The sequence below is a fragment of the Podarcis gaigeae genome, assembly GCF_964106915.1.
Source record: "Podarcis gaigeae genome assembly, chromosome: 17".
NCBI lineage: Eukaryota > Metazoa > Chordata > Lepidosauria > Squamata > Lacertidae > Podarcis > Podarcis gaigeae.
Window position 1 is genome coordinate 37,358,614 of NC_139694.1, and position 12,456 is coordinate 37,371,069.

Here is a 12,456-nt window from a genome sequence, read left to right on the forward strand (position 1 = left end):
ATAGAATCATAGAATTGGGACCACGAGGGTCATCTAGTCCAACCCCCTGCAATGCAGGAATCTTTTGCCAAATGTGGGGCACAACCTCGAGATTAAGAGTCTCATGCTCTGCTGACAGAGCTACAAGGCAACCATTAGTTTGGCAGAGGTGTGACCATAGACAAAGAAAGGAGGGACTAGGGTTGACCTCTTTTTCCTGACAGGGCTACTGGACTAGAACAATTTTTCCATTGTTTAAATCCAGTCTTGCACGTAGCACTCATGGAAGGCTATGCCTGCCAGTTGTCAAAAATACCACTTGTGAAGCAGATTAGAAGCACACAAATCTGATTAGCAAGAAATTAAACACAAAACAGGAAACACTTTTGGTTAACTCTGCACCCTCTTGAAAGAACAAGAGTTTCTGGCTGAGTCTTGTTTGCGCGGAAGAAAATGTCACCACCATCCCATGCTAAACAAACCTAAGCTGTGGGGACTGTGTAGGGGAGAGAAAGCTTTTTCTGCCAGAGAGCTGCATTTCCTCCTGGGCTGCCTTCCAGGGCCTGTGTGCCAGAAGTGGGATGGGCAAAAGTGGGCAGAGCAACAGATGCAACTCTTGCCTTGATACACAGGAGGCTATACTCTGGGTTTCAACCCACACCTCTCCACTTTTCATTCAGGAAGCAAGGGGTACATCTGTCAGGGCTGGAGTCAGGTGTAGGGCAGCAACAAAACAATAAATCAATGGAGGCTTTGAAGGAAACAAACCACAAGTCCGGCCTGTCGGTCTTGGCAACTCTTTCGAGGTCTTGCCCCGATGAAGCAGTTGTGAGGGCTGAAGATGCCTGCCTTCCAAGGGTCCACTGGGACTCTTCCTCTCCAGGGTCTTTCTCACTCAGCCTCAGGCGGTGTCTGCGCACTACCCGGCTCTGCCCTGCCCTCTTGATTTCTCTGCGTGTTCTAGGAGACCAGCAGGGAGAGGAGCTGGTCGCACCGGGAGGGGGAGACTCTCTGGCTTCTTCCGCAGCCAGCCCCATTGCCTTCTGGCCCCATTCCTCCCCAGCCCGTTTCTGTCTCTACCTCTGAACTGCTCTCTGCCACAGTCTCTCCCTTCTCACGAAACCCTGTTACCTCTTCTGCTTCACCCTCTTCTCTCTCTGTCCACCCACCACCAAGGCCCTGGCTCTGAGCCCTCTTCCCTTGGGGGGGGGGTTCCTCGGCTGGTGCCTCCCACCATTCCTCTGCATCCAGCCAATCCATGATCGTACCACAGCTCAAAGGCGCTTTGCAGCCCCGCAAACACACTCAACAAGCCAGGCCAGTGTGGAGGTGCATGACCTGATGGCCAGATACAGAAGCATGGAACATCTCGTCCAGTTTGGCCCTGAAGTATGCAATCACCATTAAAAAGTCAAAATACTTAGCCACTTTGTTGTGACTCTCTTTTCTGTTGAAGGGGGCGGGAATCCTAGGAAACAATATTTTTTTAAAAAAAGAATGATATACCTGTGAAATGTCTTGTCCTTGAACATGTTCTTGGTGTGGCTGTGTCCCTGCGCTAAGTGATGCTTGCTGGTTCAGGGCTGCTGCTGCTGCTCCAGAACTTGTTGAAGGGAACTGCTTCTGGACCACTGGCTCTGCAGGCAACATGGACCCCTGGCACATTGGCAGCTGCTGCTGCTGCACATATGCTGACTGTACTGAGGAAGCTGTAAATGGTTGGTTATTATCAGCTGGCTGAAATGCTGGAGGTTGCTGGAGGAGGCTAGGACCATGCAGGTGCCCAGGCAGTTCTGGCGGCTGTTGCCTTGCATGAGCTGGCTCTGACTGTTCTGGCATGGAAGACACAGTCTGTGGTGCGTTTGGGGCAGACTGTGGGACTGTGGCGTTGAGGGGCTGAGGAATAGAATGCTGGTTGAACTCTTGATAGGGAGCCTGTGGCTGCATTTGTGGGATAAAAGATGGCTGAGATGGGACAAAAGGGGTCTGCGATCCTGGCTGTTGGCCTTCTGCAAACTTGTGTCCCGCCTGAGGAGGCTGCAGCTGCTGGTGCCCTATGCCGGAATCCTGCTGGATCAGATATGTTGATGGCTCAGGCTGGAGCTGCTCGGGGGGATAAGCATGGGCCTCCACTGGTTGCCCTAGGCAAACCTGCTGCTCCATGCAGCCAGCGCCACTATCCTGCACCGTATATAACGATTTCTCAGGAGAGCGCATGGCAAAACTTCGTTGATCTGCAACCTGTACTGCTAAGTGAGCCTGCTGGATCTCTGGAGGCGGAATTAGATATGGCGCTGGTTGGGTTACGAAAGCTGCCTGTCCTTGGTAAAAAGACTGCATTGGATATGTTGGTTGGTCCAAGGGCTGTCCTGGATACACTCCAGGGACTGCATAGACCAGTTGCTCTGTGCACGGAGGCTGATCAGAGCCTTGCATTGTGTAAGCAACACGCATCTGACATGGTGCTTGCTCTGGTGCCTGGAGCTGGTTGGTGGGCTGCACTTGAGGTGTCAGCTGCTCTGAAGCTGGGAGCTGGTGGGGGGGCTGCGTTTGATATATTAGCTGTTCTGGGGCTTGCAGGTGGTACTGGATGGGATAAGCCACCTGCTCTGGAGTTGAACCCGAGAGCTCGGCCTGCTGTGGCTTTTCTACAACTTGCTGAGTGACAGCTGCCAACTGCTCTGTAGAGCTGCCCTGGAAAAGAAACTGCTCTTGTTTCTGCTGCTGTAGAGGCAGGTGGTATAACATCTGTTGCCTTACACAAGGATGTTGATCTGTGGATTGGTGCATCTGAATAGCTTGCTGCTCTTGCTGCACCAGGGAAGGCTGTGCTGAAGCATCGAGGGGCAGCGTGGGATACTGCGGGCACTGTGGAAGTTGAATCGGCTGTGGCATGGCAGAGACCTGATGTACTGGCACAACCTGCTGGGACTGCTGAATGGAACCAACCTGCTGGGGAATTTGTGGAGATTGCTGAATGGAGCCCACTTGTGGGGGAATATGCTGAGACTGCTGCATTACTGCTGCCTGTTGAAGCTGTTGAATACAGGCCATTTGCTGGGGCTGCTGCATGGGAGCCACCTGCTGGGGAACTTGCTGGGGCTGTTGCATAGCCACCAACTGCTGAGGAACGTGCTGGGACTGCATGGATGTTGCTTGCTGAGGAACATGCTGGGGCTGCTGCATGGGCATTGCGTGCTGGGGAACCTGCTGGGTCTGCTGCATGGGTGCCACCTGCTGGGAAACTTGCTGGGTCTGCTGCATGGGTGCCACCTGCTGGGAAACTTGCTGGGTCTGCTGCATGGGTGCCACCTGCTGGGAAACTTGCTGGGTCTGCTGCATGGGTGCCACCTGCTGGGAAACTTGCTGGGGCTGCTGCATGGGTGCCACTTGCTGAGGCTGCTGCATGGACATCGCCTGCTGGGGAACTTGCTGGGGCGGCTGCATGGATGCCACCTGCTGGGGAACTTGCTGCATTGTCACCTGCTGGGGAACTTGCTGGGGCTGCTGCATGGATGCCACCTGCTGGGGAACCTGCTGGGGCTGCTGCATGGGTGCCACCTGTTGGGTCTGCTGCATGGGTGCCACCTGCTGGGGAACTTGCTGGGGCTGCTGCATGGATGCCACCTGCTGGGGCTGCTGCATGGGTGCCACCTGCTGGGGCTGCTGCATGGGTGCCACCTGCTGGGGAACTTGCTGGGGCTGCTGCATGGATGCCACCTGCTGGGGCTGCTGCATGGGTGCCACCTGCTGGGGAACTTGCTGGGGCTGCTGCATGGATCCCACCTGCTGGGGCTGCTGCATGGGTGCCACCTGCTGGGGAACCTGCTGCGTTGACACCATGTGTTGAGGAGCCTGCTGTGTAGGTGCCACCTGCTGAACAATTTGCTGGGGCTGCTGCATGGGTGCCACCTGCTGGGGTACTTGCTGGGGTTGTTGAATGGATGTAACTCCCTGTGGAACTGACGGCAGAGCTGAAGGGTTAGGAAGAGCCTGTGCTAAACTTGGCATATTGTTGATAAACTGAACTGAAGGCTGCCCCTGTAGCACAGGTGAATGACCAGCAGGCACAAAGCTGGCAGAAGCATGCTCCAGTTCCATTGATCCTGCAGCAGCTGGAGCCTGACTACCGATTCTAGCAGCAGAGGTCAACGGTATGTTAGCTGGCAGGTGTTGGTTCACCATCTGTGGTGCAGGGATAGTCTGAGGGGAAGTGGCTGTCAAGATCTGCTGGGGGACTCCCATGATGGATCCATCCAATGTGTGCCCTTCTGCACTGTAGGATACCTGTGCATCTGGAGCCTGGTGAGAAGAAGATATTTTAAAAAGTGGTTAAATTGATCGTCCTCTCTCCAAATCTTACTATAAGGAACCTCACCATCACCACCAACAGAGGAATCACTCTGAGAAGACTATAACGAAAAGAACTTGTAGAAGGAACATCAACATTCAAGGGATTTTGTATAAGTTAATAAACAGCCGCTTGTAAAATTCCATCACCTTGGCAACACACTTTCAGTGCTCCAAAATAAGCACCTTATCTGTAAGCTATATGAAGGGTAGCAAAGAACCACTAACACTTCTTTGCAATTTCAAAAGTATTTCAGTAGCTGGACAGCCAGTATTTAACTTAGCTATGTTCCAACTAGAATGAAGGAGTGGGATGATGGATTGAATTCTTATGTTTAGGGTGCCTGAGGAAGAACTACCGGTATTTTTCATGAAGGTTGGTCCATTCTATGAATACGGTACATTCTACAGGGAGCCGACTGCCACTGCTTCATTCTACAAGCATTTCCTAGCGTGCATTCAGTTCTGCTTAAAACAGAGCTCATAATTTTTCATTCAAGCTTCAGCCTCCACTGCATCATATAAAAACGCCTACAACTCTGTCACGGGATCAGATATTCAGAGTAAAGCATGCCTGCTCAGGCAGCTGCCTTAAGAAAAGGAGGACAGCATCAATTCCAGACACACCCAAAAATTACAAAGTGGTTTTTCCACAAGATGGTAAAGTAAATGGTATAATTTATTTACAAAAGCGACCATTTTGGGGTTAATTGTGACTAATGTATCTCAAGTGTGAGAACTCCTCAGAGGCAAGAATCACTTCTTGTTGCTGGAATGTGGAGTTCTTCCATCCTCTCCCAAAGCAGTGCTTTTGTAAATAAAGTATGGCACCTTGTGAGGTCCACCATGACCAAACCACCACGGCCCCCCCTATCGAGCTGATTCCCCAGCCTTGTGCAAGAGCCTTTCTGCACAATTAATTTTTATGCAACGTGCGTTTCTCCACTTGCTGCACACAACTTGTTGCAGAGATATCAGTTTCCAAGTGTTCAGAGCTAAGCTACCTTTACCTACAAATGTATGAAAGCAATGGGTAGAGAAAGGATTGAGCAATGTCTTTCTTCTGCCACTTATCCCTCCTAAAGCAGTTAGTTCAGCATACCATTGCACACATTTGCATGTAATGTATACTTTTGTGATAAAAGAGCAATACTCTGTACATGAAAATGTTTGCACCACCACCACTGCTCCTGATGCTGACAGAACAGGGACACAACCCAGAGGCAGAGCATCTCCTCTGCATACAGAAGAAGGTCCTCAGTTCAACCTCTGTCATCTCCAGGTAGAGTTAAGAGAGACACCCACCTGAAACTCTGGAGAGCCGCCATGTACACTACTGAGATGGAGGGAACAATGACCTGACTCTGCATAAGGCAGCTTCCATATGTTCCTATGTTCTTGTTATTGTGACCACTGAATGGGGTATGGGTGCCGGAGTGCCATGGCACCTACTAGGTATCATTTTGTGATGCACTTAAGACCAAACCCCCTGTTAAAATGCAAGCAGGTGAAACATTAGATCAGTGTCTCCTCTTCCACTGCACAGTGTTCATAAGACAAGACAGTATGAACAGAAGCAGCGGGGTGGAGGATGTTTAACCCTTCCCTCGCCAAGCACTTTTCTTCTGCCAGTTTTTCAGACCAAGTTTATTTCAGAAAAAATGTCTGTGAAATCCCCTGGGGGGGGGGGAGGAGATTGAAGTAAAAGTTTCAGAAGAAAAGTGACACTCTTTTTCCCCTGTCATTTCTTCATTGCAAATTGCCCCCTCTTGAGAATCCTTTGCAGTGAAGAAATGACCATCAGGCTTGTGTTACATACGGACATGTTGCAATGTGCAGTTTAACTTCGACTTGTGAAGCAAACTCCATCACCTGATCAACATTTGATGTCATTTGGGGGGTGTTCCCCCCACCACAACCCAGAGGCTGCGCATTTGCCCCATGCAACTTCTCCATAGCGGCACACATCATCCGGACAGATTTCTTTTTCAACAACAAGAACGCCTGCTACGTTATCTCCCACTTTATGTGACTGCCTGCTCTCGTCATGGTGTGAAGTCCCTTGTAGGCGTATGGCTCAGAGTCCAAGATGCCCTTGTGAGATGCTATTTTAATGACGGTTTGAAAGGACCATCAGGTCAGTCGGACTATCCCTGGAAGCCCTTACCAGCCTCGGTGTGAACTGCTGAAGTGCAACAGGAGACGCCTGGGCTTGAGGAACCACAGGGGGGGCCAAGCTGTGGGTGGGTAGGGTTGAAGGCTGACTCTGGATTAGTGGTAAAGCGCTGTGGTGGGCCACATTAGCTGGCTGTTGTTGCACCTAACAAAAAGATAATTAAATGGACCGTTCATAGAAAAACTAATTGATTGCCTGTGCTTCAGCTCTCCTGGTCTCAGCTGCCCTGCCTGCATTCTCCGGCAACATATTCTCCTGGGGAAATGATACATCATCCTGAGACATGTTACCCACAGCAGAGATTGTGAACCTATACCATTGGTGAGCCACACAAAACACTGTTGTAACATTACTTACATTACTGCAGAATCCAACAGCTTAAGAGAATGTATGGAAGGGCCCCCACACATCTCTTACACCTTTCACTACCATTCTTAGGAAAACATTCCTCCTCCAAGGCATCCCTTGGGATCCCTTCCAACTCTACAATTCTATAATTCTACGAAAAGGCAAACTCAATGGATGATAAAGGGTGCCTCTGGATACACATGGTGGAACAAGTTCAGGACTCCTCCCATCTTAGGCTATCTTAATGTACATGTATAGACTAGAGAAACCTAGGACCTTTAAACGGTTGACTTCTATATTTTTAAAAAAAGACAAAGGCCTGATCTATACACAGAGAGCAAAAGGAAGGTAGAATGATGGGAAATCACCATTTTGTTTAATGCCCCTCTATCTGAAAAATCCATACAAGTAAATGTTGTTTATATCCTTTTAACTTATATCCTACCATTAAGCTCAGGAAGTTTTATAATTGTCAGAGAATTCTGCACAGCTCTCAATTCTGTGTATCCTGAATCAACAGAGGCCGACTGAATAAGAGATACTGCCTTAGCTATCTTATTTTATTCCTTCTCTAAGACTAGCACAGTCATGACAACATTTCCAGAAACTCGATACAAGCAGTTCTCTTACCATATTTAAGAAAATGATAGGTCACTTACCCCTGCCATCGACTGGTAATGTCCCACCAGCTGCTGGGAAGCATAGATGTGTCCTTGAACACTGTTTTCAGCTTGTGAAAGATTGGGGGCCTGCTGGGGGCCCATAATCTGTTCCGAGGAGAAAGCCAGGCTATGTTGGCTGGAGGCATCCGAAAGTATAACTGAACCTGCTCCTCTCTCAGATAAACTGTCAGCTGCGTCAGTGTAAGAGGAGGGAAAGGACAAAAGATAAGCTGTTTCAGAGGAATCCATAACAATTCCCATCCTTCTCCCTATCACTGCCTCATGCAGACAAACCACTTGGACTTAATGAACAGGCCCCACTGGTGGAATCCCACAAAAGGATGTCCACTAGTACAATGAAGCTTTCCCACCCTTCTCCTCCCTCCACACCCCACCTCCCAAAATTGGGAACACTGTATGGGGCTAGGAGAGGAGACATCTTTCTGTCTGGTAAGATGAAAAGCTGATGGAACAACTGCTATAGTGCTACACTGAATTCAAGGGGCATAACAGGAGCTGTCTACAAATGCCTCATCTACAAGGATCAAATATTTACTTGAGAAAAGAATACAAGAAAATGCAAGCCTGCATTCTAGTTGAGGGCAAGGAAGGGTGATCCAATCTTTAAAAAAAATAAAAATCAACCCTATGCTTTTAAGCTGGCATCAGTAAGTTTTCTACATGGAACACAGGAAACTGCTTTAAATCAAGTAAGAACACTGGTCCACTGCATTCAGTTTGGTCTATGTTGTCTATACTTGCTAGCAGAAACTCTCCAGAATTTCAGACAAGAATGAGAATCCAGGTCTATGTGGAGATGCCATGGCTTGAACCTGGAATATTATGCATGCAAACCAGGTACTCTGCCACTGAACTGTATGCTTCAGGTACATATGCCCCAAACCTCTTTGGAATATTATCTCCTGCTTCTACTAGGAGCCAGTCTGGAGCAGTGGATAGAGTGGATAGAGTGCTGAGCTTAAACTAGGGTTCACAGACCTACAAAGCCCATGAGCTTCAGTGGTTTAGGCTCCCATAACCTAACCTACTTCACAAGATGGTTGTGAAAACAAAAGAGGATAAAGCTACTTCTCAGAACATAATCCTATGCAGACATAAACATGGCAAACTTGCATTCCATGTAAATTCTGAAATCTGGGCCTTTTGATCAGGCAACAAAGGCTTTTTCATTGAATTCTTCTCAGCTCTGCCAATGACACCAATCCATGACCATGCCTTGTTTTGGGAACTATATGCTCTTTGGCAAGGACAAACTCCTGACCTTTAAGCCAGCATCCTTATCAGAAATATTCAACACTTATGGAGCGGTTTGTGAAGGAACCAAACAATATTATCACATGTTTATGCCAAACAAATGGTGACGAGGAAACAGAACACCAAATAAGGTCTGATTTGTAATGGAACATTACTCTGGGTTGGGAATAATCAAATGTCTTATTGTACAGTAACTGGAATTGTACTTAGTTTTGACCCTCTTGTTTTAATGTTACGTTTTAATTGTTATAACCTGCCTGGGACCTTAAAGTGAAGGGTGGGTAAGCAACTACTACTACTACTACTACTACTACTACTACATTTGAAAAAATGTTTTTTAAAAACCCTGCTGGATCAGGCCAAATGCTCATCTTGTCCAGAATCCTTTTCTCACAGTGGCCAACCAGATGCCTATGGGAAGCCCGCAAGCAGGACCTGAGTTCAAGAGAACTCTCCCCACTTAGGATACCCAGCAAATGGTATTCATATTCTACACTTTTTTAATCAGTTGCTTCATTTGTGGCTCTGCCTGGCCAACAGTGCCATGGAGGTACAATCAACCTGCTGTTCTAATTTCACTACTCCAGTGTGGCACGTCTATCAATTGAACAGGGAGCAACATCATGGGTAGCTGCTGACCTCAGATGTTCTTTTATTGGGCAAAGTGGCTGCAAGCAGGTGGCTCTATGCTGTGTGAAGAGTTGCAGTGTAGAAGAGGAGGAAAAGGCTCAAAATGGCCACACAACTTGGCTACCCCCAAGCTGCTTTTCCCTCTTGAGAAAAAAAAATGGTACTAGTCTTTGTATCAGTAAAGGAGAAAGAATCTGGGCTGAGCAGCAATTTTGAGTAGGCAAATGGTTGTGAGCAAAAGGGTTGTCCATTAGAAAACTCTCATCAGATCATCATGGCTGTGCTGGCTGAGGCTGATTGGAGATTCAGCCCAAAACATCTAATGGGAGTTCTAGTCCAAAACATCTGGAGGGCATCAGATTGGTAAAGACCGATGTACATGATATTAGCCAACAATTCAAACTGTGGGCAACTGCCACAGATACATGTCACAGTTTACATGCTAATTGACCTCCAATAAAGCAGAAAAGTGCCAGGAGTTTAATAAATGCCTTGTGGAGATGCATCTGGATGAACAAAATGATGCTCTGATTCACTCTTTATAACCTTAGTTCAGGATAGCATTTGGGAGGACAGGCTGCCTTTGGTTGCTCATTACCAGCAATGGAGGAGCTGTGCTGCATTTGTTGAAGGATTTGCTGTCGGACATGTTGGTCCACCTCTGTTTCCTCGCACTCCGTCCTGCTCTGTTGGGAAGGAGTGGTGAATGATGAGCCCTGTGGCTGGAGTAATGGTAGCCCACTTGGCAGCTTGCTTTGAGAGTCTCTTCTCTCCTCCAGGTAGCCCACCTGCCTCCGCTCCCTTGTCTTCTTGATTAGGGAGACACGATCCCGGATGGACTTAGCCACAGCTTTAGAATCACTTTCGTGGAAGAATCCTGACTTCACCTGGACATCAAAAAAGAACGGTTCTATTAAGTATAACTCTGCTCCTCTGAACTGGTATCCATCAGTGTTTAGCAATGCTTTTCTGTAATTTCACATTAACTCAGGGTTCCATTACAACAGAACTTGCATTGACCACATACTAGATCAATCTTGGACCTATTGTATGGAGCGCCAAACAATACAGCAAGCAAGATAAAAAGGTAAAGGTACCCCTGCCCGTACAGGCCAGTCGTGACTGACTCGGGTTGCGCGCCCATCTCGCTTAAGAGGCCGGGGGCCAGTGCTGTCCGGAGACACTTCCGGGTCACGTGGCCAGCGTGACGAAGCTGCTCTGGTGAGCCTGCACCAGCGCAGCACACGGAAACGCCGTTTATCTTCCCGCTATAAAGTGGTACCTATTTATCTACTTGCACTTAAGAGTGCTTTCAAACTGCTAGGTGGGCAGGAGCTGGGACCGAACGACGGGAGCTCACCCCGCCGCGGGGATTCAAACCACTGACCATATGATCGGCAAGTCCTAGACACTGAGGTTTTACCCACAGCGCCACCCGCGTCCAGCAAGCAAGATACAGACCCACAAATTCAAGTGCTGCTACACTTTGGCTATGGGTTAAGGTCAAGTACATTGGCTGGATCAATACTAATTAGTACATATGTGACTGTCTTCAACATTAATATACTGTGATGAAAATGGGTAGAGACAGAAGCAAAAGTGGACAGAGCAACAGATCTGTCTCTTACTTTTGGATAGTACACTATGTTCTAGGCATGTAAAAGCCACACCTCTCCAGAAAACAAGAGACATCATTGCAGCTCAAGGACACATTCCAAGCAAGCAAGAACACTTAAGTAAGGTCCAAGGCCGTGCCAGTGAGGGGCACGGCCTAGGGGAATCTCAAGGGATGGAGAGAGAGGCCTAGTGGGCCACATTTGGCTCATGGGCCAGATATTCCCCACCTCTGATATTTATGTTACTTGATTAGAACAAGTTAATTAGAACAAGATAAATATAACCACAATACTGTCCATCCTACTCCAGAAAAGGAATTATTATGAAAACAGTCACGTAACAAGTGGCTCTTGCTAAATCCTTGAATTATCCATGACAGATTTCTACTGATGGGACGTACAGTTATATTTTCAAGTAGTGATCCAGTTTAAAAGACAAGGAAATCAAGCACAGGTGTTGCATTAAAATGGAACCGTCAAAGGGGAGGTTCTTAGCTACCAACTGTTAGCAAAGTCACATCCAAACCTAGTTGAAAAATAAAGGGAAAATAGACCCAAACAACAGCTTTAGAGCACAACATCACAGAGCCATTCATAAGACACAGAACAAAGCATCTTGAAACAACAATTTAGGAGACTTCATAGCTGGCTGGTGGGTGATGCTTAAGCAGGAGTCAATTGTGCACATATACATATGAGCAGATGCACTGCTATGACTCCTTGCAGTATCATTAGCCATCAGCTGTTACTTGTCAGGTTGCTGTGTAGCCAAATGTTTTGTGAAAACAAAACCAAGGCAACAGTGAGGCAGAATGAAGAATCTGCAGTCTAAACAGATAACTTGGGCAAAGGAGAATAAATGAAACAAAACCGTAAGAGGAAAGGAGGGAGAAAGAGACTTGTTTACACTAATGCAAAAATTTCATCAGCTCTTGGCTGGCTTACGGTTCACATACTGTAAATGAGTATAAAACCACAGCTTCAGAAATCATGCTTACCCATTGGCAAGAAGCTGACCAGTCCTTAGGTGACCTTATGCCTTGTACGTAAAATGCACTACTACCTGTCCAAATGTCTCCCTGCACACAGAAAACTAAACTTGCAGCTCTGAGCAGGGTGGAGTGCACTATTAAGCTAAAGTTAAGTGGGAGTTCTGTGACTGGAACCCCACTTTCCCCCCACAGACTTTTTTTGTTTCTTGAAAAGCAGCTGGGTAGATGGGTGGAGAGAGAGTTTTGGATCAAGGCCATGGAATGGAGATGGGTTGTTATACCCCTTTGCTCCTGTGCGGTTTCTTTTTAAGAAATGGTGGGGAGTTCCAGGCACAGAACTCCCACTTAACTTGTAGCTTGGCTCCATGGAGAAAGTTCTAGCCTAGCCTAGTTCTCAGGGAGACGTTCCTAAACATTTGCTTCTGTGT

At 47.7% G+C, this 12,456-nt stretch overlaps 1 protein-coding gene across 50 annotated transcripts in view; it reads right to left on the bottom strand.

Moving 5' to 3' along the window:
• The window catches only part of WNK3 (WNK lysine deficient protein kinase 3), an 83,819-nt gene that overhangs the window by 35,845 nt on the left and 35,518 nt on the right, over positions 1-12,456 (bottom strand). For 5 of the 50 annotated variants that reach the window (XM_083718098.1, XM_083718087.1, XM_083718054.1 and 2 more), the window contains 4 exons: positions 10,019-10,307; positions 7,513-7,706; positions 6,497-6,649; positions 1,486-4,281 (listed from right to left, as the gene is read on the bottom strand). In XM_083718098.1, the coding sequence (XP_083574224.1) occupies positions 1,486-4,281; positions 6,497-6,649; positions 7,513-7,706; positions 10,019-10,307 (3,432 nt within the window). The remainder of the gene's footprint in view (positions 1-1,485; positions 4,282-6,496; positions 6,650-7,512; positions 7,707-10,018; positions 10,308-12,456) is intronic. The other 45 variants (XM_083718074.1, XM_083718100.1, XM_083718083.1 and 42 more) reach the window with 44 other exon arrangements.